Genomic DNA, 26,458 nt, shown 5'->3' on the forward strand with positions numbered 1-26,458 from the left:
GATAACCACACCACACAACCAATGCTAGCTTTTTGATGACTTTTATTTTCTGTTTGTCATCTATGATCTATAAAGTGCACAGCTAAGGAAACCTCAGAACAGGGTCAAAGCAAGAAAAATAACCAAATTTTTGGCTTTCAAAATAATCTGTTATTAAAAAATAATTTCCCAAATAAAAAAATAAAATAATGAACTATTTATTTAATCTATCGTTGAGTGGAGGCTACAGGTCGAGCCAGAGTTTAAAATTAATTACTAACGTTTAACTTGTTAAAATAAATTACAATGATTAGCAATTAAGCGTAATACTGGGGTGTAAACGTGCCTCTAGTTGTCGTCTAGCTATAAATACCGAGCGGAACCAATGTTGTGTGGGACTGTGGGAGTCGGCGCCGTTTTCTGCTCGGACACTAACACGGAGCATCCTTCGTTAATCCTCTCCGGGCTCCGGTCGTCTCCGTGTGTAGCATGAAAACCATGTTAGCCATTATCTCTAACGCACTGTGCAGGATGACCGGCAGGAATGCGGTGAGTTTTCGGGGGTTGGTGTGGACACGGAGGCCACGTTGTGTGCCGGGGCCGGTCCGCGCTAACCATTAGCTCGCCTTGTACTGTTTAGCTTGGAGGGGGGCTGACCTTGTTAGCGGCAGCTAACATTAGCATTGGTGGCTGGTTTGAGCTCTTATTTGCAGTTTGCATGTTGTGGTGAAAGAATGGGTTATTCATGCTCTCGTGTGATTGGCTGACTGGACGGAAGCATGCATGAATGCAGTGACATGGCTACAGTCGGGGTGCTAGCTCTTTACCTCTCTCTAACCCTGAATATGTTATGCCTCTGGTGGTCTGCCTTCCTCACACAGCACGGAGAGCTTGTACTGCCACGCAGGCGCTGATGTGATCAATACCGACCAGCATGGGCGCTTAAACACGGAAGGCGGGAGGACGAAATATTAGGAACATATTTGAAATGTAGTATAGGAGCTTCTGTGAGTGCATCGTGCAAATGTAAACCTCTCACTTTGCTCTCAGGTGTGCTACCTCCAGTGTTTGTCTCTAAAACGTTTATGAGCATGGCGCACGTTTTGAGAAAGTAGACACAGTTACATGCTTTAAAATTTTATATATATATAATGAGCTAAAGAAGCCATTACTATGGCTTCATAGTACACTTCTTTTAGTTTCCCATGCTCAAATATAAACTTCTAGATGACATGAGATGTAAACAGGACTTCCTTCATGGTTCAAAATCAGGCCAATCAAGAGATGCTGGGTCAGTTTAAAACACATCAGCGCCTCCCTGTGGGTCAGTAGGACTGGCAGCAGCATGTCGAGTGTTTGTTGTGGTGCATCATTTACAGAAGCTTCCTACAGGCACTGCTTTACTAATCATATCATCCAGAATGAGATGAACAAAAAGATGAAAATGCCTCAGTCGAGTCTCACGCTTGCCTGTGGGAATCCTGTTCCCCTTTCCGCTGGTGCTCACACCTACCCTCCGGCCTCCCTGCTGTTTTTATTCACACACAAACTCACTCAAAGACTCCCCATTCATTTTTCGCTTCTCTCCCTCTCCCTCCTCTCCCACCTCTCCCCGTCGCCTGAACCCTAGGGAGCCCAAACAGTGTCTGAGGTAAGCAGCTGCTGATGTTTGTCTGCAGGCTCCGTCCTGCTGTGGTGGTGGTGGTTCCCAGGGAGCTAACTGAAGCGCAGCTAAAAGAATCGCTGTAGCGTTTGCAATGATTCTCCTCATTGGTGTGGAGTGTTTGTAGTTCTTTATAGTCTTTGAGTCATTTTTCATTTAACACGTTCATTCCACATTTATTTGCTGTTTATTTCCTAAAGCATTAATTTCACACTGGTACAACATTAAGCTGAATTTTCAGCACCTAAATAAACAATTATCACTTCCCAAAAATGATCTTAAACCTGCCAAAATAACAAATGTCAGGGTTCATTTATCATTAATGTTGTTTGTTAATAACATTAAATTAATAATAAAATAAAAATCAGTCCTGAAATAATAAAATTAAAATGACTTGTAAGAACACTAATGCATCAATTAAATGAAGAGAGAAAATGAGTAAAATTATAAACAAAGTAATACTTGATAATGTTCATTTAAAAAGGCAAAATAACATATTTTAAAATCAGTTTCATAAAATGTTCTTTGTTCTTAAGCTGCAAAGATTCATTAACAATGATTAAAAAAACAGCTATAAAGCCTCTAATCTACATAAATGGCTTTGCTGGTGCTGAAGTGATTAATCTGGGATTACAGATGTTGTGCTTGTGTGAAATACGAGGTGTTGTGTGAACACGTTGGGCTGGTTTCAGTCTGTCCCCTCTGTGTGTCTCATCTTTTTAGTCTCCACCTGTCATGTCTGTCTCTGTCTAGCTACAGCGCCTCTCTCACCTGTAGAGCTCCACTGGGCGTGCTCTGTGCTCTGGTCTGATTGGTTGGCTCCTTTTGTTCCCCAGCTACTGACTGACCTGTCAGAGTTTGTTGATCTAACGTCGCCGGCAGCGCCCGCCTCTGCACAGACCCAGCGGCTTCCACCTAAACCGCCTCCAACAGCAGTCAGTACTAGAGCAGCGTCTGCGCTGTTAGTTAGCGGCTGTGCTGACAGACCAGTAAGGACTCGTGAAGCTTCCTCCATGTCTGCTGCCTGCTCACTAACAGGGCCGGGGAACCTAACCAGAGCTGCTGCATGGATGGATATGTATGACTTAAGAACGAATGACCCTATATGCACCGACATGTCTCGTTAATGCTGCACTCAGAGCAGTGCAAAGCAGGGAGATTTCTTTGATCCCAAAAATGAGGTGGGAAAAAATGATGAGATGTTTTTTAAACATGGTTACGTTTCCAGAATTTCATAACTGGTGCATTCCCAGTCAAAATGATTCCATAAATTGTGGGAAGTGTGTTTTCCTTTGTTTTCAAATGGCTCTGGGACCCTTGGGTAACGGTTTTATTAGGGGTGCAACGATACTCGTATTGATATTGAACCGTTCATACAGTGCTTTCGGTTCGGCATATGTATCGAACAATACAACAATTTTAATTTATTTTATCAACTTTCCTTCTGACGGTGCTGTCTGTGTTGAGCGCTCAGTGGATCTGCGCTCGACAGTGCAGCCTAGGCGGAGTAGTCGAACGCAGATTCACTGAGCGCAGGGCAAGCTAGCGAGACAGAAGCTAAGCTCGTTGCAACATGGCAAATTTTCCTCCCCCACCCTCATTCAGATCTGGCGTTTGGAACTATTTTGGTTTTCATGTGACGTATGACCCTGAAGGTAAGCGCGTCATGGACTAAAGTAAAACAGTAATGCTCAATTACATGGGTGGGAACTAGCTGTTAGCGCAGTTAGCTCGTTAACGTGTTGGCCGTCCAGCCCCATGCACGGGGCGATCCGCGGTAGCTCGTTAACGGAGATTTGCCGTGTTGTGGCGTTAACGTCATTTCAGATTAACACTGACAGCACTAGTGGGAACACAACGAATATGACTGCACATTTCCGACATCATCCTCGTGCAAAGACAAGTGGAAGCAGACAAAAACAACAAGCACGCATGCTACAATCTTTACCCGAGTCATTTAGACAGCCGTTAGCACATGATTCTCCTTATGGGGACCTGATATGTTTAATATGCTGCTGAGAATATAGCCCAGAAGAAGCGTATAGTATAGCTTTTATTTTGGAAAGAGACATTTCTCTGTAATAAAATCTCTTTTCCAAAGATGAGTGATTCCTCAATCAGATCGATTTAATATTACTTTGTTGTTTCAGCAACATTACATTTAAAAACTCTACTTTTGAGTTAAAATATATATTTATAATTTTAATAAATGACAAATTAAAAAGGCATGAACTTTTTTTTTTGTATCGAAAAAATATCGAACCGTGAATTTTGTGGATCGTTGCACCCCTAGGTTTTATGGGTTAATTGTCAAACAAGGGCTTCTACTAACTCCTCCTGATCTATAAATCTGTCCCATATCTTTGATTATAAAAGTCAGAAAATTACCTCGAAAACTTAAATTACAGCTCTTGGCAAGGTAGAAACTGACACTTTCGTCATTACAATGATCAATTTATCAGAACTGTTTTTCTTTCTCTTGGTCTTTAAGTGTTAAATCCTACGTGCACATTATACTTTCATGAGCTAAAATGATCCCAAACTGGCCCTCGTCGTCGGGCCCGTCCACACCAGGTCTGCTGTGTGCAAACTGTGGAACAGCACTGCAGCCGGTTAATGACTTGTATCAGAGTGCCCCTCGCAGGTCTGGTCACTGTGAGAGATTACCAAGTTGATATTAAAACCACAAGGAAAGAAATTTAGCATTTGGACAGTTCTGCCAAAAAAAATTTCGTGGGCAACCTCACCAAAATATTTCACCTGAAGAGGTGAGCGTGCACGTTAACGTGACTGATCTGTGGACAGTGAAAGCAGCAATGGTTATATGCAAGTCTGCAGCTTGCAGGGCTGCAGCTGAGCACAGCTTTGAGTAATTGTTTTGTCTGTAAAATATCAGACCATAGAAATGCCTCTAAGGGTCTTATTGAAGAACTAAATTACCTTTATTAATTAACTCTGTCGTGTGGTGCAGGACAAAAGAGGAGTCAGACTGTTAAAGGGCCTGTTCAGTAAAAACCACAGTGCATTATTGGACTGGGTTTGTTCTCCCTCCCTGTTACTGACCTCCACAGTGTCACAGATTACTGAAGGTTAGTGTGTGTGTGTGTACCACCTGATCCCACTAACCCCGCCTCGCTCCTCCCCCTGCTCTGACGAGGAGGGCAGCCATCGCGCTGCTCAGTGTGGAAGACCTGTGACCGCTTTAAGTCGTGTTGTGATGCTGCAGTGACGGAAACACTGTTTCAGTTGGTTGTGTTTGTGTTCCAGGGAGCCAGAGTTGTTGTCTCCCGCTCCTTCGCTGACTTCACACCCCAGGCGACCTTTGACATCAAGGTGAGCACAAACGAGAATCACTAATGGCAATCGCAGACTGAAGGAAGGATTTTTACCCCCATAAAACTGCAATCAGTTAAACATCTTAGTCGATACTGAATGTAGCTCAGAAGAACGTAACATAAAGATGGCAAGATGAAACTTATCAGGGTTAATGCACAAACTGTCCTTTCAGATAAAATATCATGGCTATATTTGTAAAGTTGATTCTGCTGTCAACCTCTGAATCGAATCGCATCAGCAATAGTTTCAGTGTCATGATGATCAGCACGAGTCCACTCAGGGATCTGCAGGAGGCTCAGCACTGATGGATTCAGCAGTAAATTAATAAATGTGCTAATCTTTGGTTCAGGTCTGGATTTGTGTAGTTTATTAAAACTTCACTCAATTGTGGACCAGAAATGTAAAATCTTCGGTTTGGTCTTCTTCTCCAGTTTGTGGTGTTTTTGTTTTTGGTGTAGAAATGCGACCTGCACCGCCTGGAGGAGGGCCCCCCGGTGAAGGCGGAGCTGACGAGGGAGCAGGGCCTGCAGTATTACCGCACCATGCAGACGGTGAGGCGCATGGAGCTGAAAGCTGACCAGCTCTACAAGCAGAAGATCATCAGAGGCTTCTGTCACCTGTACGACGGACAGGTATCAGCGCCTGCAGGCCAGGAACACCACTCATTTATATTGCAGCCAAATCTCAGTGCGTGCAAGAACATTTAGACAAATGTGTGAGTGTGGTGAGATGCAGAACATGTGGTTTCTCCTGCAGGAAGCGTGTGCTGCAGGCATCGAGGCTGCCATCAACCCCTCGGACCACCTGATCACTGCGTACCGCGCCCACGGGTACACGTACACCCGCGGCGTCTCTGTTAAAGAGATCCTCGCCGAGCTCACGGGTGAGAGCGAGAGGAAGGTCTTACAGTCTGAACATGCGCACGTCTGAAGTGGAGCTTAGTCTCATCTTCACTTTTATGTGTGCTCCTCAGGTCGTAGAGGGGGCGTGGCCAAAGGGAAAGGGGGCTCGATGCACATGTACGCGCCACATTTCTATGGAGGCAACGGCATCGTGGGCGCACAGGTGAGCACGTTTAAAAAGCCTCTCACACCTGCACGTCTCCATAGTTAAACACTCATTACCGTTTCAGTAACTCTCTGTGAACTGTGCAGGTACCTTTGGGAGCCGGCATCGCTCTCGCCTGCCAGTACCAAGGCAACAACCAGGTGTGCGTTACGCTCTATGGAGACGGAGCAGCCAATCAGGTGAGATTTAAAAACAATTAATAAATAAATATTTTATCCGTTTAAGAAATATCACTAAACTCATGACTGTCTCAAAGGGAGCTGGAGAGGCTGCTGCAGTTCTGCGTTGTTTACGTGGTTCAGCTGTGCTTTTAATACCTCTGTAAAGCACTTTGTGACTCCTCTCTGATCCAATCAGGGCCAGCTCTTTGAGTCTTACAACATGGCCGCTCTGTGGAAGCTGCCGTGCATCTTCATCTGCGAGAACAACAAGTACGGCATGGGGACGTCGGTGGAGAGAGCTGCAGCCAGCACAGACTACTACAAGAGGGGAGACTTCATACCTGGACTCAGAGTGAGACGCTAACACATTAGAGCTGCAGGGCGGGGTTAAACATGGCGGGTAAATGTGCCGGTCCTGGGCAGCGGCTGCAGTGTGTCTGATGACTGTAGACTGCCGCTGCCCGTTTGGACCCAGACTATAACAGGAAGAGGCTGCGAGCCTGTCCTGGCAGTTGCAGGTGTGAGCATGCATACAGCTGTCTGATGCTCATGTATGATACTGCGCACAAACACACAGGGTCGCCGCAGGGGTCGCTTCTGTGCGTAGACGTGTGCCAATGGTCAGGTTTCTCTCTGCTCTCCTGCAGGTGGATGGGATGGATGTCCTGTGCGTCAGAGAGGCCGCACAGTTTGCTGCAGATCACTGCAGAGCTGGAAAGGTGAGGGTTTAGATTTTTAAAAAATACATAAATTTAAAATACAACCTCTGTGCTGCACTCAGTTATTCATGCATGTGAAGGTAGAAGTCCATGGACACCCACGGGCTTTAATTTTGAAGGGTTCTCGTGGTGCAGAGTTTCCTGTAGGATCTCTAAAAGGCTCTAATGTTTCAGAGCATCGATGTGAAGCAGCACTTTGTGTTTCAGGGTCCCATCATAATGGAGCTGCAGACCTACCGTTACCATGGACACAGCATGAGTGACCCAGGTGTCAGGTGAGTTACCTTTCTAAGTCTGGGTTTACCGGACCCTGGGGGAGTTGTGACTTTTCTGAGTAATTTGGTTTGACCTCCTGCAGCTACCGTACCCGCGAGGAGATTCAGGAGGTCCGCAGTAAGAGCGACCCCATCTCCATGCTCAAGGAGCGCATGCTCAGCCACAACATGGCGTCCGTAGAAGAGTTCAAGGTGAGCGCGTCCAGACGGCAGTGATGCATCCACAGCTTCAAACCGGTTTAAATGTTGGCAGCTGCAGGGATTACAGCACCTGATTTCTCTCCCGTCAGGAAATCGACATCGAGATCCGTAAGCAGGTGGAGGAGGCGACTCAGTTCGCCACCTCGGACCCGGAGCCGCCGCTGGAAGAGTTGTGCAACCACATCTTCTCCAACAACCCGCTGCTGGAGGTGCGCGGGACAAACCCCTGGTCCAAGCTCAAGTCTGTCAGCTAGACGCAGACCACACACTCAACCTTTGTCCCTCACACATTCAGCACCTTCCTTTAGGACTTTGAGGTTTTCCTTGAAACCTGTCAGTGTTATTTATTTATAGTTTACTGTATGACTGAGATATTATTCGTGGTGGAGCCAGAGTTGTTGGACAGGACAAACATGCTGCACTGTAAACGCACAAATCCCAACATCTGACATGGAAACGTGTCCGTTAGAAACCTTCTCCATGTTTATCCTGCATTTTAAACTCTTAGGAGATTTTTAAATGTTCCAAACTTGTGTAGATATTCCCTCAGAAGTGTGACTTTAAACTTGGGAAGTGCAAATGTGATGGATTGTTCTGGTAGTAACTGTTTTTAATGAGTCGCCGCAGCCTGAGCTTCATTCCAGAGCAGTCCTCATCTGAAGCAGCTTCAGTGTCCAGGATAAGGACACAATATTAATGTATGTAACCATAAAATGGCTCTAAAAATGTGTTTATAAGATGAAAGCAAGACTTTAGTCTCTAAATGCTTTAGAGCCTCTCACTATCTGCACACTGAGGGCTGCAGGATCTTTTAGGAATGAGTTTTTGTTTTGTTATTTTTCATAGATATGGTTTGTTTTTCCAACCAAACAGTAAAATGACCTTTTAAAAGATGAATAAATAAAATAATAGTAATCGAGCTGCTTGACTCGACTACTGACGAGACAAACGTCTGGACTTGTGTGGGGAAACTGAAGCTGGCAGCTGGATGCACTACATTTGAGACTTTCTGGGCACTTTATGAATTTAAAGGAGTCTGTTATAAGATCTTTCCTCTGTGTTCTTTAAAGTTTACTGTATCTGAGCCTGTACAGATATAAAGCTTTCTTATTTACCTGTCTGAATGGTGGAAACTGAAGGTTGTGAAATAAAACAACTTTAAAGCAAAGTGGAAGCGTGTTTGTTTGAATCATATTTTATTTGCTCAGCTGTCAAATGTGGTCACAAAGTAATGCTTCAAATATGACTCAAAGGTTGATCAAACTAAAGGAAATCCATGAGCTGTGTTCAGTTCCATCCTCAACCACTAGATGTCACTATCAGGCTGAAAAACTGCTCAAAACTAAACATTTATTTATTTTTTTTTCATTTTAATTGGAGTAAAATTCTCCCCCGGCTTTATGCTGGTTTATTGTCAGCTTCATAATATAAAAATGAACATGTCTGGACCTTTTTAGCTCGACTCCGACAAACATGAAATGCTGTAAATTTAAACCACTGAAAAGTTGTCACAGAAGAAAACGGAAAAAATGACACAAGTATTCAAAACTGGATTTTGTAGCGACGCACAGCTTTAAGGAAACGATGCGGTGAATCCAGGAGTTACGTTCATGAGGTTCTTTGTTGATGTTTGTTTTTGGTTATTGTGTAGTTTTTGATCTCGTTTTGTGTACTTCAGAAGTCATTTTACTTTCTGTGCTCGTGTTTCTCGTTTTTGTGAGAATATATTATATGTATATTTTGACTGGTTTATGGTCACTGCATCGTTTTGGTCAGTGTTCATTTGTATATTTTCTGGTAACTTGGCATTTTATAGGTTTTCACACATTTATGTTGTCCTGGAGCTTTTTTTAGTGGTTTATTTATTTTGTGGTTCACTAGTATAGTTGGAATAACTATAGGGCTGTGGGCTGTTTGTGGACATTTAGCAGGTTTTTGTGGTCTCAGTATTTCTGAGGGTGGTTTTGTGCAGATGTTGTATATTTTTATGGTCATTTGTGACTGTTTTGGACATTCTGTAGTCATTTTGCGGCTACTGGTGTATCACTTTGTGTGTGTTTACTGATTTTGCATATTTGACATTTGTTGTCATTTAGAGTAGTTTTGTGGTTATTTTGTTTACATTTGGCTGCTTTGGTTATTTTTACATCTTTTGGTGCAATTTGCCATGTTATTGTTGGATTGTCATCATTTTGCAGGTTTTTTATTTGTATTTTGTGTACTTTGATGGGTTTTTATGGGGTTACGTGGCTTATTTTGGATAGTTTGTGGTCATTTCGAATATCTTTGGGATACTTTTTGTATTTTGATCTACTTTTTATGTTTTGTGGTCATGTAGCTCCTTGTTCGACAATTTAAAGTACTTTTGCATATTTTGGGGGTAATATTTTGTATTTTATGCTACTGCTTCGTGTTTTGGGTTCACGTGGCTTAATTTACGGGTCGTTTAAGGTCGTTTTACGTACTTTCTGTGATTGTGTGAGGCACTTTGGCGCCACGCTGTTAGGCTTTATCGGTAAAAATAATCATTAACAAAACAACACCGCCTGAGTGATGAATCGCAGAGTGTTTATTCATAAGTTCAGATACGTGCTCGTTCACTCTTTTATTACCTAAGTGAGAATGCCGCTTGTCGTCGTGACGTAGTTGTGACGCAGCGCTCTGACGGACAGGTAAGCCGACACCGGCCGCCATATTGGGAAAGAACGGAAGTGAGAGAGGGAGAGGTGGAGGTAGAGAGAGAGAGAAACGGAGATAAGTCAATCAGTTTCCGAAAAAGGGCGTCCTCCTCCTCCCCCTCCTCCTCCTCTTCGTCTCTCCGGAGGAAGGGGCGGTCTCAGCGCCGCGGCAGATCCGGAATTAGCCCTTGTTCGCTCGGCTCCGTTCGGTCGGTTGGTCGGTCGGTTCGGTTCCTGCCGACGCTGAAAGTGGACTACTACCTTCAAACATTTTCTTTAAAGAATAAGAGCGAGGAGAAACAGGCGAGAAAGCGTCCGGAGCGAGGGAGGTACGAGCAGCAGAAAAGAGGAATAACAGAAGAAGAAGAAAGAAAAGTAGGGGCAGAAGAAGAAGATGCCTCTGGCTCAGCTGGCGGACCCCTGGCAGAAGATGCCGCTGGGGAGGACGGCTGGAGAGGTGAGCACACTTTGGTTTGTCCTGCTGTCACACTGACTGACAGCTGACTGGGGGCTGCAGTCACAGCAGCAGCTTTTAGGGGTTAAAAACACGAAACAAAAAACACAGCACAAAGAAAAGCGTCTTTAAGTCTCTGTCAGGCAGAGGCAGCTGCTCACAAACACAGCAAACTACCGTGAGACCAGTCTGCAGGTAAACCTGTGCTTCAAGAAGCGCTGAACATGTGCTGGCAATGACAGAGTGCTCAAACAGTAAGCTGACAATGTCATCAAGGACGAAATTACATTGCACTTCTATTGACAGCAGCTGCGAAGTGACTGCAGGGATAATTATTTTTATGACCCTAAATTGGACCGTAAACTCTGGGAACATCTGTTTATTTCCCTCTGAAGACACAAACATGAAGTCATTTTCATTGCAGAGATTTTACACCAGTTCAGGAGGGCGCAGAAGTACACCAAAGTGTCGCATAAGCTCCCAAATAAGCACAAACTCTTTGCAGGAATGTCCTGGGTGTGATCCAGTGTTAATCAAGTGGTTTAAAATATCATAAATTGCAAAAATATGAAGGCGCCTTTCAGGGTAATTAGATTTTTTAAGTTAAAGTCATTCTTCTTAAACGCTAAACTACAACACAGACATCATTTTTACCCTAGAAAACTTCAGCAGGACGAAATTAGCTGGAATAAAACAACATAAAGTATCAAGCGATGACCCAAAGGCGCAAATATGTAATAATACTTTATGCACGAGTATTACAGTGGTACTACAGGGCACGGAAATACTATAAAGTACCACAACATCGCTATAAGGTGCCATGGACAAGTTTCTGGTGTTAAATCGAGAGGTTTTAAATGTCATAAAGTGTGAAAAATTACATTGCGTTATGGTGGACAGCACCAGTGACTATAGAGGCGTCAATTTGTCCTTAAAATTTGGTTGAAAACATTATAAAGCTCCAAAAAGATAGGGTTAGCTGCATTAAAACACGACGTAGATTATGATGTGTTTACTCTAAACACCTGAACGTGGTGCACGCCCTCCAGACGTGTCACATTTGTGCAACAGGAAATCCCGAGCATGTGCTAGAATATTTTATTACTAAAACAATAAACTAAAAAAACCTGTCACGGACGCACGTCAGTGTCAGTTAAAAGAGACTGAAAGTGTGGTAAGAGACAAGCATATTAAATTAGACTGTATTAGTACTGCTGAGTGACTACAAGGACACTATTAGGAGCCTAAATTGGATTTTAAATACTTAAAACACGAAGTAATATTCTGTGCAGAAATATTACACCAGCACAGTGTACAGTGGGCTCAGAAGAACAATAGAGCTGGTGTTTCATTGAGAGGTTTAAAACGTCACAAAGTACACAAATATGAAGGCAAATCAGATTGTATTATTACACAAACTCTATTGTAAATGAGATTTAAAGCAGCACAGAGCTCCAACAGGGACTATATTAGTTGCACTGAATCACATCACGAAGCAGTTTCGGCACAGAGTTGTTACATTTGGGTTTTATTTGTCAGTCTGTTTAGAAATAACAGGTTTTATTAGGACCGAGAGCAGCAGCTAAAGCTGCTATAGAGCCATCATTCTGACCTTAAGTTAGACTAAAACCACCACGAACCTCAAACAGGACTAAATTAGTTTTACTGAAGCACAACAGAAAGTAGCATAAGATCATTCTGAAGACACAAAGATGAAGTTTTCTGTGCAGATGTATCACATTAGTACTACAGGGAAGAGAAATTGTTGCTATAAGCTGCCACAGTTGTGTTAAAATCTCTCTGCAAATGCCCTGACCGTATTATAAAAATGTCAGAAAGTACAAAACTACTTCAGGACTATTACATTTTTTACTATTTAAGCAGATACAGACTCACCGGCAGGCTCTACACACCAAACGCTCTACAAATTCATAGCAAACAAACTGTGGACGAGGACATAAAATGACCTGAAGAGTCTTTTCTCTCTGGCCCGACCCTGAAGCTCAGTGAATTAACTCTGAGTGTCACAAACTCACTAAATCACCTTAAAGTCTCAGTTAGACAGCAGGGCGTAACACTCCCCCCCCTCCCCCCTCCTCTATTTTAACAAACCATGCCAAGTCTCCTAAGATCAGTCTGTGCTAAAGCTGTGTTGCAGCTCCTGCTCGTTGCCTTAACTATTAGTCCAGTGTCAGAATGTGCAGCTGTAGAGGTGCAGTAGTTAATGTCATGTTTGAGCGCTAAACCAGCAGGTTAAAGGTTATTATTAATTACAGCACCAACCAAATCTTAAGCTCCTATAAGGACTTTACTTTGACCGCAAAATAGATTAAAAACCCAAGAAAGACTGTGTAATATGGTACAATATAGAAGTACTGCTCCAAATATTTCATTCATTTATATGAATCTGTCAGTAAACTGTGGGGTGCAGTTAAGGATCCTTAACAGCACCGCAACACATGAAACGATGTGTGATTATAAACCACACAGATTTAATAAAAAACTCTGCAGGCGTAGTTAGACGAGATTAAAAAAACCCAATAATGTTGCTACAGGAGTGTCAGAGCTGCGTTAGTGTGAGATTGAAGGTGCATGAGAGGGTAAAATCACTATTTGGTCCCACGAATGCCATAAAAGAGCTTTTGTCACCGTATTGGTTCAATGGTGTCAGCAGGAACATTACAGTGACTCTAAATCAGATTGAAAACCTACATAAAAATCCACTAACATTCAGTATAGGTATCAAGTTTTCCTCTAATACAAATAACATAAAGGCCCCATTGATTCTCTACCAGGAGTAGGCCTGCAATTACCCCAGAGGTACTTCTGCAGTAAAAAGAGTGTCCATGTAAATGTGAGCTCAGCTAAATAAAAAAACCCTGAAATTATAATTAAATTAAAGAAGTTCAAGCTGAAAAACTAACAGTCAATTAAAACTACTTGATAAGCTGTTTAAACGAGCTGAAAATTTAATTAAAATTAAATAAAAATCTTTAATTTTACACCTCAGACTCAGACAGTTGGAGACCCCTCTTTATCTCCAACTGGTTGCCAGAAGTTTCTGTCTTTAGGTGGAATTTGATTTGATTTGATTTTAATTTTATTGATTAGCATTCAAATATCTCAGTGAAGACAGAATAAAGATTACCACAAAGCAAGAAAGCATGAGACAAGGCTAATCAAAGGGTATTGGCTGAAGCATTTGCTTCCATTTGCAACCTTGAATAGGTTGCAAAGACTGTGCTGCAACCTCCTTGTGAGTTGATTGGTCACTAATGCACTGTAAGCCCAACCAGGTTTTAAAATTGATGCGATAATAATAATAAGGCGTTGCAATAACATGTTGCAGACAGGGAAGCTTCAGAGTTCCCCCTTGTGCACTGACTGTGAAACATCAACACTCCTGGTTGAAGGGTGTTTCTTCCAACTCTTCTTTAGTTTTAATTTCTTATTTATTGGCAGTTATAAAAGTTGATCCTGGCAAACAGCTAATATCTAAATAGCTAACAGCAACATGTCATGAGAGGAACCCGCACCAAAAACCTTCTTGTATTTATTTCGCTGCTTGCAGATCGATGCAGTTACCTGTTGTTTGCATGCATGACGCAGACTTGTCTGCAAGCACTCAGGCAGCAGTGAACAGGAAACAGGGAACGTTAATGTTGAAAGTAAAAGTCGTGGCTCACCACATTTCAGTGACTCATTTGAAAAGGCACAACGTTGGTCTCTGTGTTGCACTCAGCAGGTAGTTGGTGAGTGTTTGCAGACAAGTCGGAGTGTTGTGATTTTCTGGGACAGACAGCCTGACATTTAAAAAGGAAATAGTCCTACTGTGTTTTTCGTGCACACATGACATCAGGATTATTTCTGGAATTGTTGTTTTCCTGAGCTTCTCATAAGAAGTGTCTCTCCACCTCGCTACATAAACACTTTGAGTGCAATTGATTCGCCATAAAAGAAACAAACTATACAATAAACATAGTTAAAAGATGGGTTTTAATGGTAGTACAACCATTTTTAATGTTATGCAAACTTCCTTAAGGACACAATAACTGTACAGGTCACATCACCATCAGTTTCTAGGCCTGTGTGACTGGGGCGTCTGTTAGAGCCACGCTGACAGGAGGCGACCGTCTCTGCAGAGCCCTGCTGTTGTCATTGACGATGCCAACTGTTGTTTAGTGTTGTGCGTTTTTACATGTTCTCCAGAAACAGTCAGTGTGAAGTAAATCAGACACATGGATTCCTTAATTTATTAGCGTAATTACAATTAATCAATAATGGAAATGATCGTTGGCTGGAGCTCTGAGGGATGTTAAATGAATAGCTTCTGTGTCTGTGCAGCTCTTCTGAAGCATTTCTGCGTGTTGTAAGAAACTGTGTGAGTGCTGTTTCATCACTGCAGCCGCACACACACACACAAGTGCACGCATGCTAGTTTCTGCATTTCGGCGACGACTGCAGACGTGCTTCGCTCTTTGTGCGCGCGCTGAACGATGTTTGTCTTCAGGGCACCAATCCAAGCGAAGCATCCACTCAGCTTCGCCTCTCACGCTTTTATCTGCGTCTTTTGTTGTCGCGGTGGCCTAGAAAAAGCTCCTACAGGCGCTTCTCCGCATGCCAAAAGGCTGAGAGGTGTAACGCCGGGGTCAAAGGTCTGGCGTTATTGAGCAAAGCGGCAGCAGAACGATCCCGTCGGTCTGACAGTGGTGTGTAAAGATGCCGAGGGGGGAATACCAGGGGCAGGTGAGAGCTTGTTGGGTGGCGAGACAGAAAAAGAGGCGCTGACTGCAGTGACTCAGTAATTTCTGTGTGTGAGGGTTTATTATTCACGATCTGCCTACAGAGTGACACACACACACACATTTCTCCATGCAGCCCTTGTGACACCTCATACAGGAAGTGGGGACACACACACACGTAAGCTCTTCCTGAATCATGCAGCCACAGTGACACCGCCCTCTGCTCTTTATCAAGATTCAGAAACTTGTAGGAAGGAAGAACTGGAAAAAACCACACTCTCACACACTCTCACACACTCTCACACACTCTCACACACTCTCACACAGAAGCTGGTTTTGTTTCAGACTTGTATCTCAGGTTCAGGAGACAAAAGCTTTCTTTAGAGCAGCCGGTTTGAATCAGTAGTTTTTATTTGTTAAGCAACAACAAATAAATCAGGCAAATAAAAACGACTCCAAGAGCTTTCACACACTAATCTGCCGCGACCTTCACCAAAAACAACGCTCTGTCACGGCTGTAGTGACTGTCTGCCACCCTAACTCGCCGATAATCAGTGCTGGTGTCACTAAATGCCTCGTTGGCAGGTTGTTTCTGATCAGGTCACATGCAGATAAACTCAAGATGATTCAGTATCTTTCAGAACCGACTTTATCAGCAATAAGGAGTAAAGGTGATTTAGTTGTCTCTCGTGTTGTTGGGGAGCTACTTTGGCCCTCTCGTCTTTACAGCGTTGCGTCAGTTTATTTAAATTTGCTGATATTTTACTTATGCCTCTTTACCACTTCCACCTACCCTGGTCGGCACAACTCGAGTCGGTTTCTATTGTTTTCTGTTTCGATTCAGTACAACCTCAGTGTGGATGAGGTAGTTACAGCAACGCAGCCCAGAAGTATGCAACACAAACACAACACAACAATGGAGGACGTCAAGGCGATGGTGTACCAGCTGCTCGATGGTAAACATCTGCATCTCGTCGTCGGACCAAAGTGTTGGTTTGGGAGTGTTTCTCTCGTTGCCGGGTTTCAAAAACAGAAGGTGTGACTCATCCAATGATGTCACTCCCTGGCCAATCAGTGGGATGCAGTTCGTTGATGTTTTCGGCTCGATTGGAGCCCAAGCTGAGTAGCTTCTGTTTCAGCCGAGCTTTATCTGTCAGACAGATGATGATGACTGTGAGGTGCCCAGGGCCTGTGGCTGCAGAAGAAGCCAAAATGTTCACACCTCCACCGCCGTGCTGAGGAGTTGGTATGAGGTGTTTGTGCTGGTATGTTGTGTTTTAGTCTCACCTGCTAAAGATTCTTGTGGTTTCTTCAGATAGAGCTTTACCTTTTCTAACTCTGCTGTCGTGAACTTGAACGTTTAACCTTCAACTGAGGCCCGTCGAGTCTGAGATGTAGCTGTTATTTAATTAAATGCACCTGATTAGCAGCACCTGGTTTGATGCCAAACCCCTTAAATCCTATAGAAGAAGCAAGAGTGTGCTTACATTTTCACGGGACTGTAGAGAGACCTGTGAAAAACTTTATTTATTTTTTATATGATCGGATGTTTTCTTTCAGATTGCCTTTTATTAGCTTTGGCCATTTGAATTACCTAGCATACCTCTAGCTTAGGCCTCAGTCACACTGACCTAGACACCAGCCACCAACATCAACCAGAAAGGAGGGCGTTCACCGACATGTTTTAAAATGTGCACCTTAAAAAGCAAATATTCTCCATTTTTAGCTCGTGTCACACTTTTCCAAGTTTCACTAATGCTCCACGAGTACCGAGCAGACAGGTTGGTGTCGTCAATGCAGACTGTGGTCAAACGTATTGTCGTGGTTGACTCTAGAGCGAGAGAAACCTCTATAATAAGTTTCTCCCACAGCTCTAAAGAGCCTCGACCATTCAGGATTCTCCTGAAAGCCCCCCCCCACGAAGTCCAAAGAATGGACGTTTGTATTTAGCAGTTCTTTGGCATCTGAAACAGTGGTCCCCAACCCCCGGGCCTCGGACCGGTACCGGTCCGTGAGTCGTTTGGTACCGGGCCGCGAGAGTTGAGGCTCAGGTGTGAAATGTATGGTTTTCAGGGTTTTTTTTATCGGTTTTCAGCGTTATTTTGTTATTGTTTTTATTGTTTACTTGGTTTTCCTTGGTCTTTTCACGTGTGTTATGAATAAATCTTCTTTTTTTCGGTACCGGTACTAGTTTTATTTTGTTGTATTTATCCGCAACACCTTAAAGGCCGGTCCGTGAAAATATTGTTGGGCATAAACCGGTCCGTGGCGCAAAAAAGGTTGGAGACCGCTGATCTAAAAGATAAACTCTCCCAGATTCCTTCAGAGTATCTTATAAAGCCTCAACACAGAGGTGCTTTGTGAGCATTTCGTGAGCATATGAAGCATCCCGACAAACCGTCATGTTTACTTTATGTCCCCACCCAAGCCTGACATACCAGGATGTTTCAGCAAGCAGAACACGTCCGTTAGAGGTAGTCATGCTCATCATCTCCAATTGAGGCTTGCTTTGATATGTCCTGTTTAATCTCATATATAATGACAATCATAATTATTTATACTGCACTTTTTTTAATAAAAAAATACTTACCTAAGTTATTTTTCCAGTAAATGCTCATAGTTTCTTTGTCTTAAATGCTACCAGCCTGACTAACATTGAAAGCCTCTGCTCAGACTCTGGGATACATCTTAACATTTTGTTCTTTTTATGCCAGACGTTCAGATCGATTATGTGACAAAGCCAGTGTCTCTCCAGAAACAAAATCCTGGTTATTCTTGGATGTCTGCAGGCTCTGCTGCTCCCTGTGATGGGACATTGGCACTGATATCCAGTTTCACTTTAATTCGATCATCTCCTGAAGATTCAGTTACAGCAGATAAATACCAGTATTAGAAACACTCACTTCTTCCATCTGTTAAGTGCAAGATTTGAGGTGGAATTAATTTCATTCTGGCAGCACAGAGGGCACTTTGATGTTTTGCAGGGAAGCTAACCTCCAATTTAACCATAAAGTAACAAACAGGTACAAAAATAAATCGAGAAGATGTTTGTTGTAATAGAAAATGACATTTTTGTGTTCGTTTAATGCCCGATTTTCTCAGTTTTACACATTCTGTATCCCAAACTATTTGTAATAAGTATCTGCAGTCTAGCACAAATACACATGAATAAATAAAAAGAAAACAGCAGCAAAGCTGTGACAAAAATAAAACTTGTAATGAAACCTGCTAACAGTGACATCTGGTAATAACTGACACATCGTTTTCAGAGTCGAAGTCAATCCATGTCGTTATGGTGAATTTGGGTTGTGGTACAAATGAGCGGAGTCCCTGATTGGTCCTCATCCACCTGCCTCACAGGCCTGGGTGTTGTTAGAAGGCGAGATCACAAAGCAGTGCATCCGCCATGAGAAAGATTTGCCTAGATTTGGTTTAGTCGTTATCGGAGCGTTACGGTAGACTTCATCGGACCGCAAGTAACAAGTGATAACATCAGTTTAACCATTTGAATAAACTTCTCTTTCCCTGCTTTTTGCTTTGCTGAGAGCAGAAGTCGAGCTGTGCCGACTCCACAAGTTTTGACAACGCTCCAAAGAGCAGGCTGGCACGCCAGGAATGTTTGGCTTTCTCTGCCTTGAAGTGCCTCCGTAAAGGTTCAGCGGGGTGGAGGTCAGGTGACGGTGGAGGAAATTCCACGACAAGCTTTTCAGTTTGCAGAGCTTTGAGGTGTGAAGGGTTCAGTATGGGTGGAGTGTGAGAGTTCCACAAAGATGACGGAGGATGGGGAAAAGCACGGTGGGTGTTTCTGGAGAAAAGCATGTTCTCCAGAAACACCCACCGGGCTTTTCTTTGGGGTGGAGTCGATTCCAGGCATATAAAATCCCACCTTCGGGTGCATTTACATCCTTGTACAGTTGCCTTGCACTGTCCCTCGAGTAGGTTTCACTTAATCACAGCTCAAGGACCAAGTTCACAGTTTTAAGACTTTTGTTGTTTGGGTCCATTTTTTGGAAGCGACAACATGCTGTCCTCTGATGCCCCTCGTAGATTTCTCAATTTCTCAGCAGTAATTTTAAGGGCGGCAGCTGTTGTTGAGGAAGCGCTGCAGTTTCATGCTTGGGCACGATTAGTGGCCACACTGCATTTTTACTGTTCCCACCTCTATGAGGGGACAAGGGCACAGTATGCCACAGTGGTCCAGGGTTGGAGACTTGCACTTGCACAGTGTTAAAGGGAAACTACCCTGTAGTGGGCTATTTATGGTTATTTAGTTCTACAGCTTTGCATTTCCATCACAATAACACTGCGTTTTTGGATACAGCAGCAATAAAATAAGCTTTTAAAACTTTTTTGCGTCACAGCCATGACCAGAAGTTTTGGCATTCGTGCAGATTTAGTGTTTCATGCATTTTGTTTTTTCAGTTTCTCCCCTTCAGCCTTAAAAGGATGATGGGAGTTTGCCATTGTCATGGGGCATGTGGGCGGATGGTGAGGATAACAAGTTGAGAACGAGATGATGTAGGATTTTCAAATTTATACGTCTGCTAAAAATCTAAGAATTTGAATCCTGGTGAACTTCATGTCAAGGTCAGAGGTCAAGTGTGCTTAAAATTCAAGATTATTGTCATGTGTGCCAAGAAAAAGCATTTCTCTGTACATTAAAATTCTTTCTCTGCTGTCCACACGCAGAAGCCTGTTAATATGTACAAATAGATAAAATACAAATTGCATGAATAAAACTGCAAGTTTTTGCTCCAGGTGAGGCTCGAACTCACAACCTCGGCATCACTCTGCAGGTTACTGTCCTATAAGTACCGCGCGCTGACCGATTGCGCCACTGGAGCTCCCTAAAAGCTTGTGAATGCAATAATTTAAGAAGGAAGTCTCCTAGGATTTTCACATTTATCCCATAGGTGCGTCTCCTAGGAGGCTTAGGCAGCCGTCAGTGTTTTTACTTCTGCTGGGCCACTTTTGATTGATGGGATCCATTCCTGTGTCACCAGAGCGCCAAGCTGATAAAGGTTTGTGGACTTCTGCTTTTTGAGGATTGACCACAATAAAATGTCCACATGATGGATCACTTGGGACACCAAGGCAGACGTGATAACCTAAGAAGGGACGTTAATGTTTTCCATCCATGCCATAAAACTTTATTTATAAAGCTGAGCGATTGTGAGGTGGAGTAGGCCGGTTTGAGTAAAATCCAATTATAAGCAGTTATGTTTGATCCAGCAACGTCCTGTTTGAAGCTTGAAGCACAGTCATTTCTAACAGGTTTACAATGACTGCAAGTTGTGTTTTGCAGAAAGCGCCACAGATTATTTGCGTAGCATCTGAAAGCTGACAAAGCGTTAACCCAGTCAATGCCGCTAAATCAAGTCTTTGAAATATTTTAAGCATATTTCTCGTGTTTGAAACGTTTCTAAATTCTCAAAGTATCCGATTAGTTTCTGTAGACTCAGCCTTTTTAAGTTACTGCAGGTAGTTAAACCAGAAACCTGGTGCAAGTTTAAGACTTCAAAAAAATGTTTTTCATTCAGCTTTCTTAAATGCATCAGTGATTAAAAGTTCTATAAAGCAACGTTAGCATTTAAAGACTGAAATGTTGGTCACATTGGAAAGCTTTTTAGACAGCCACACCACATATGAAGGCTGATAACGAGCTGTCTCGGTTCAAAGTGCTGGTCATTCTTTTTGGCTTAAAAGTTCTGGTTCGGACTCTGTTGTTGCTTAGCAGTAACACAGGCGATTTCACAGGAAAGTCTGATTTGACTAATGGTTATAAATCTCTCGTCCTCCCGCCTCTTACGCACTAGCTGAGATAAGAAGGCCGGTTTGAAGAGTTCAAAGTCCACATGGTTTCTGGGTGTTGTTTGAATATAGTCTCACAAAAAAACCAAACCTCTCCCATAACAGAAAACAGACGAGCTCCACCTCAGCAGCATCACTTCCCTCGACCTAGGATGCCCCGTGCTGGTTGGCAGACCTGCCAGCTTTTTTACATAATGATATCCGGTTACGTTGCCAGCAGCTCGACTCTAACTTTAACGATTATTAATACCAGGTGTGGCTGCAGAGTTCTGTGCTCAGATGTCATCATCCTGATACCTAATCGATCTATAGATTAATAAAAGGAGACAGTGGAGTCTAAAAGCCTTTGAATGCTTTTAATTTCGACTTCCTTTTCCTCCCTAAAAACAGGAACTGAGCTCTTGTAGTGATCCTTCGACTGCAACATCTTTATTAACTGTAGCTTCCAGGAAATTTCCTAGACGTGAGGGGTCAAAGCTCATCTTTATCACTTTCCCTCAGGAAATCATCCCAAAAGAACTTCTGATACCGTCAGGAACTCCCACTATCTGGATTTCCTGCTTCACCACATAGTTGGGGGCGAATGAGACCCCGTGGAGCAGAGCATTTAACAGCTTTCATCGTGCTTTTACAAGAAGAGGTCGAGACAACATGTACAAATCCAACTTTAATTGCAGTAAAATATGCCTTTCCTTCTGAGAACATGTTGTTGATGCTCCTGATGTAACAGGTCTGGTTGGAACAAGACTCAGGATGGTTTTGTTTTACTCGTGAACAGCAGTCGAGACTTTCCAAAATACTTTAGATGATGATGGGAGTTTTTATTTAGATACAGCTATATTTATGCTGCTGGTGTCATCAGGCATCACGTTAGGTTGTCCAAAATGGACAGGACTCTGGGCAGCTGTGACTTAATAGTGTTTTCTTCTTGATCGTAGGGGTCGAGGTAATTGATCTAGTTTTGTTTTGGATTTTTTTTTTATATTTTACAGGCTTAAATTGTAGTAAAATACCTTTCTTTGAGAAGTCACATGACAAGCAGCTACTTTACATTTTTATTTTAGACATGACACCAGCAAGCAGTCGCTTTCCACAGACTAATCAGGGTTTTTCCTGGCTCTGAGTGGACTTTTGTAGGTGTGATAACACATTTAAGTGTGATTAGCCATTTGATTATAAGTTGCCAAAAAAAAAAATTATTACAGAACTGCTAATTTTCCTTTCGGGGGAAGTCCACGGCCTCTTTGGGAGATTCCAACATGTTTTTATATGTAGGAAAATCCCTGTATAAGTTTCCACGTTGATTTAAAAATGCTCCAAAAGCCTCTGTTACGCCAACTGTGACGTGTTCTTGAGGCGTGCTGGACTCACTCAAATCTTTTCCTAAAATAAGACACTTCTAGAGAACGATTCGAGAAGTCAAAGCATGAATTGAAGCAATCGTGGAGTTTTCTCCAGAATGTCTCGTCTTTCTGTCTCAGTAATCTGGGAATCTTTGAGCTCGTCCACTGAGAAATAATGGCTGCTTCTCCAACTCGGCTGTGTTGGCTTCGCTGTGTTCACCAAAATACAAAATGTAAGAAGTGGACGACAAGCCAATATGAGTTTTGGCCCTTGCTCCACTTTGCGAGGGCGACAACGGCGAGCACAAACTCCCTGCAAAGTTTTAATGGTTCTGTCATAAATCAGGCAGGCGTATTATTTTGCACAGATCTTACATAATACCAGTGTTGCATGTGATAATTTGGTAAGTTACAAACTTCTAATAATGTGACAGCTTTGCTGTGTAGCCCCAAAATAACCACATGGAGACTTTTGTGCAATTTGCATGGATACTTTAACACAAAGTATCCATGCAAATTGAATAGGGCGATCGTGGCTCAAGAGTTGTGAGTTCGTCTTGTAATCGGAAGGTTGGCGGTTCGAGCCCCGGCTTGGACAGTCTCAGTTGTGTCCTTGGGCAAGACACTTCACCCGTTGCCTACTGGTGGTGGTCGGAGGGCCACCACCAGAGGGTAGCGCCAGTGTCCTGCAGCCTCGCCTCTGTCAGTGTGCCCCAGGGTGGCTGTGGCTACAATGTAGCTGCCATCACCAGTGTGTGAATGGGTGGATGACTGGTTGTGTAAAGCGCTTTGGGGTCCTTAGGGACTAGTAAGGTGCTATATAAATACAGGCCATTTACAATGTTTCTTAAATATGTAGATGTAGATGTGACAATGCACCAAAGTTAGAGAGTATTATTTTATTATATTGTCAAAGAACATTTTTAAATTGTAAAAGTAACTTTCCCAACATTATTTTGTACCTTCTTAGGCTTTCTTATTATGTAATTTGAAGCGTTAAGCAGTCGTAAGAGACCAGTAAAGGACTGTTTGTGTGGATGAGATCTTTGCGGTTGTAAAAACTGCAGCAACCTGTCGACGCATCGATTCTTTTCTGTAATGTTAGCACTGAGTTGTGCGGCGGGCTCGGTGGTTAGCGCTGCTTTCTCAAGGCAAGGACTGAAACATTGGCAGGACTCTTCTGTTTGTCTCGAGTTTACATGTTCCCACCATGCTTGCATTGAATTTCCATGGAAAGACATGCTTCCCATCCCGGCCCAGGACACTCTTGCAACATCAGTACTTAATCTCAAGAGTTTCACTTCCTGAAGATTAAAAAACAAGACAAAAACTTTGCACCCACTTTCCACAATTTGTGACTCATGTTTTTTTCTGAGTCATAACTCAGTCGAATCTAACCACGCAGGAACAGTTCGTATTTATAGATTCATTGTGCCAATTCATTTCTGAAGTCCTTTGCAAATGAAGGTTGGGAATCTTTGAAGAAAATATGATTGTCATAAATCCAAAACCTGCCTGAGAGTCATCACATTTCTGAGATGTTTCATGTGTTCGTAGGTTTACACTTCATGCAGGAATTGCTGCACTATAGAATTATGTTGTCTCAACTTAAAAAAATGCAAACTTGTAGCCTTAAAATAAATTAGCATCAATTTAAGAGGGGTAGATTACACAACTCTGAGTATGCAGCGCATTTAGGAACGAAAAGTCACATGACAGTCAGAAAAAAACTGTAAGAAAGTAAAAGTAAATATACTTATAAGGATAAGGATCAGGTTACGAGGATGGTTGTCCATCCATCCATCCATCTTCATCCGCTTTATCCGAGGCCGGGTCGCGGGGGCAGCAGCCTAAGCAAAGAGGCTCAGACCTCCCTCTCCCCAGCCACCTCCTCCAGCTTATCCGGGGGAACACCAAGGCGTTCCCAGGCCAGCCGAGAGATATAATCTCTCCAGCGTGTCCTGGGTCTGCCCCGGGGCCTCCGCTCCTGGCCGCCACCCGGCACACAATGCACCCGACCCCTATGGCGCCTCCTGCGGGAGGATGGGCCCATGTCTCCTCTTCGGGCTGTGCCCGGCCGGGCCCCATGAACTAAGGCCCGGCCACCAGGCGCTCGCCCTCGGGCACCCTCCCCGGGCCTGGCTCCAGGGCGGGGCCCCGGTAACCCTATCCCGGGCAGGGTAAACTGTTTCCTCGATGTTCTTTTCATAAGGGTCTTCTTCGGTTGTCTTCTTCGGTTGTCTTCTTCAGTTGTCTGCGCTGTTATTTTATCAGAGCCAGATAATCATTGTTGGCTTGACAGCTCTAAGCTACTAGAGTCACACTTTAGTCACACAGAGTTAAAATAGCACAGCAAACTCCTGGCGACACAGAAAAATTGCAATGACCTTTTTTGCATTCGCTTTTTTGCACCCTCAACCTCTGGGACACCACTTTCAATGACAAGGTGATTGCACAGGAGGGAACCAATAAATCGTGGTCTGACTTGGACTGATCGCAGATTGGTGAAGACTTCCAAGTAATGACGTAGTGATTTGTCATTTTCAACAGTTTATCCCAGTTAACAAGCAGGTTGCACATAATTGCCATCTTGACCCGTTCAGTCACAGACTGACACCAAACCTGACTGGTCAGCATCTTCGCAGCAACCATGATGTCATTTGAGGACCTTTACTGCGTTTACAGTGTAAAGGTTGATTCTGTGTGTTTTTAATGGTGAAAATGGACCAAAATCGTCCCCACAAAACAAACGCTGCACACTTTTTATTCATGGTCTACACGACTGAGCCATTCCACTGCTTCCTCTGCAGCCACCTTGTTCTCTCTTAATCCTGTTTCCTCTTTCTCTTCGTAATCCATCACTCTCTCTCCGTCCGCTGCCTTTGCTCTCTCCTCGCCCTGCCCGCCACCCTCCTCTTCACCTTTTATCCGGTTGTGCAGATTACAGGCCAGTAATTGCTCCCCGAGTTGCTCTCACCGGCAGAGTAAATAATCGTAATCGCTTTTATTGTTATTATGCTTTTTTGGTCACGCAGTAGTATCAGTGCTATCAGTGTCTGAATCACAGCTGTTGTTCGAGCAGGGAAGCAGACAGGCTGTTAATCCGCGTTACGTAATGCTAATTCAGATCTGTTGTTTTTGTTTTCCCTTTCGGCCGAGCAGATGAGGTACGAAGCCGTCCGAGTCTGTCGGCCCTGCTGATAAATCTTACGTTCAGACCGTCTGGGCCCTTCTTTTTCTTCTTTTTTGTTCCCGTATCTCATTTTAACCTGAACTCTAGTTTGATCCCAACATCACAGCGAATGAGCGGGAGGGAGGTGGTGAGGATGAGAGCTTTTCAGAATAAAAGACGCCTACTCAGTGAGCGGCTTGCTTCACCTCTGAATGGAAAGAATTGAACGTAGGCAGCAAAAGTCCTTGATGTAAAAGAATTATTAATGTCTTTATGCACCTGATTTACCTTATATCTGATTTAAAGGGGACGCGTTCTGCTTCCTTCGTTTTCTGTCGTATTTGTACTCTTGCAGTGGTAAATCTGAATCATGCAACGCTGCTCTTGTAGTGTCTGAGAACAGAAATATGATCCCAGAAATGATCAGATCATGATCATGATTTGGGAGTTTGGAGGTTGGGTCAGCGCCTTGGGCTCTTTGCCGTTCTTCGAGGAGCTCGTGACAGTTTTTGGGTTGTGGTGATGCCCATTGTGCTGTGCTTGGATAGTGTTTCGTAACATCCACATAAATGTCAGGAAGCAGGTTTCCCAGCAGAACGTTCCAGCTCTGATAAGCTCATCATTATCATTCATCTGTCACAGGTTCCATCAATCTTTTTAAAAAAAAAAAAAAATGATTATATTCATTTTTATTCATTTTTCTCCTTTATAGGTTGTGGGAATGTTTATACCATAAAAGATGTTTGAGATCTTTGGATAATCTGTTAGGGTTTTTCTTTTTGTCGTTGGTGTTGTTGTTTTTGCTGATTCTAGTTTTCTTTATTTGAGGTGGATATTTTGCATATGTTTATAAAAT

The 26,458-nt window shown here is 43.2% G+C and overlaps 2 protein-coding genes and 1 non-coding gene across 7 annotated transcripts in view; 2 read left to right on the plus strand and 1 right to left on the minus strand.

Annotated features, from left to right (window-relative positions):
• Positions 1-355: 355 nt before the first annotated feature.
• Positions 356-10,446, plus strand: pdha1b (pyruvate dehydrogenase E1 subunit alpha 1b). 5 transcript variants are annotated; one of them, XM_085171939.1, is made up of 13 exons: positions 356-528; positions 1,610-1,630; positions 2,479-2,631; positions 4,910-4,975; positions 5,437-5,610; positions 5,735-5,861; positions 5,952-6,043; positions 6,133-6,225; positions 6,404-6,559; positions 6,855-6,926; positions 7,134-7,201; positions 7,285-7,393; positions 7,492-10,446. In XM_085171939.1, the coding sequence occupies exons 1-13, from the start codon at positions 469-471 to the stop codon at positions 7,654-7,656; spliced, it is 1,356 nt and encodes a 451-aa protein (XP_085028065.1). In that variant the 5' UTR covers positions 356-468; the 3' UTR covers positions 7,657-10,446. The 5 variants fall into 5 exon arrangements, with proteins under 5 accessions (XP_085028065.1, XP_085028066.1, XP_085028067.1 ...); XM_085171940.1 differs by having other exon boundaries at positions 357-528; positions 2,479-2,577; XM_085171941.1 differs by lacking the exon at positions 2,479-2,631 and having other exon boundaries at positions 359-528.
• Positions 10,397-26,458, plus strand: part of rps6ka3b (ribosomal protein S6 kinase A3b) — a 69,286-nt gene continuing 53,224 nt past the window's right edge. Inside the window, exon 1 of the mRNA XM_085171895.1 lies at positions 10,397-10,537. Coding sequence (XP_085028021.1) covers positions 10,475-10,537 — 63 coding nt within the window. The 5' untranslated portion in view covers positions 10,397-10,474. The remainder of the gene's footprint in view (positions 10,538-26,458) is intronic.
• Positions 20,027-20,120, minus strand: trnai-uau (transfer RNA isoleucine (anticodon UAU)). Its single transcript has 2 exons — positions 20,083-20,120; positions 20,027-20,062 (listed from the first exon to the last, which is right to left on the minus strand). It is a non-coding gene; the product is annotated as a tRNA-Ile (tRNA).

Source organism: Neolamprologus multifasciatus, chromosome 9 (genome assembly GCF_963576455.1).
Source record: "Neolamprologus multifasciatus chromosome 9, fNeoMul1.2, whole genome shotgun sequence".
NCBI lineage: Eukaryota > Metazoa > Chordata > Actinopteri > Cichliformes > Cichlidae > Neolamprologus > Neolamprologus multifasciatus.

Bases quoted from the DNA above. Each gene is read 5' to 3' on its own strand.
- pdha1b (XM_085171939.1), top strand. From the start codon at position 469: ATGAAAACCATGTTAGCCATTATCTCTAACGCACTGTGCAGGATGACC. The intron at 2,632-4,909 runs GTAAGGACTCGT...TTTGTGTTCCAG, and splicing joins GCGGCTGTGCTGACAGACCA to GGAGCCAGAGTTGTTGTCTC. The intron at 5,611-5,734 runs GTATCAGCGCCT...TTTCTCCTGCAG, and splicing joins GTCACCTGTACGACGGACAG to GAAGCGTGTGCTGCAGGCAT.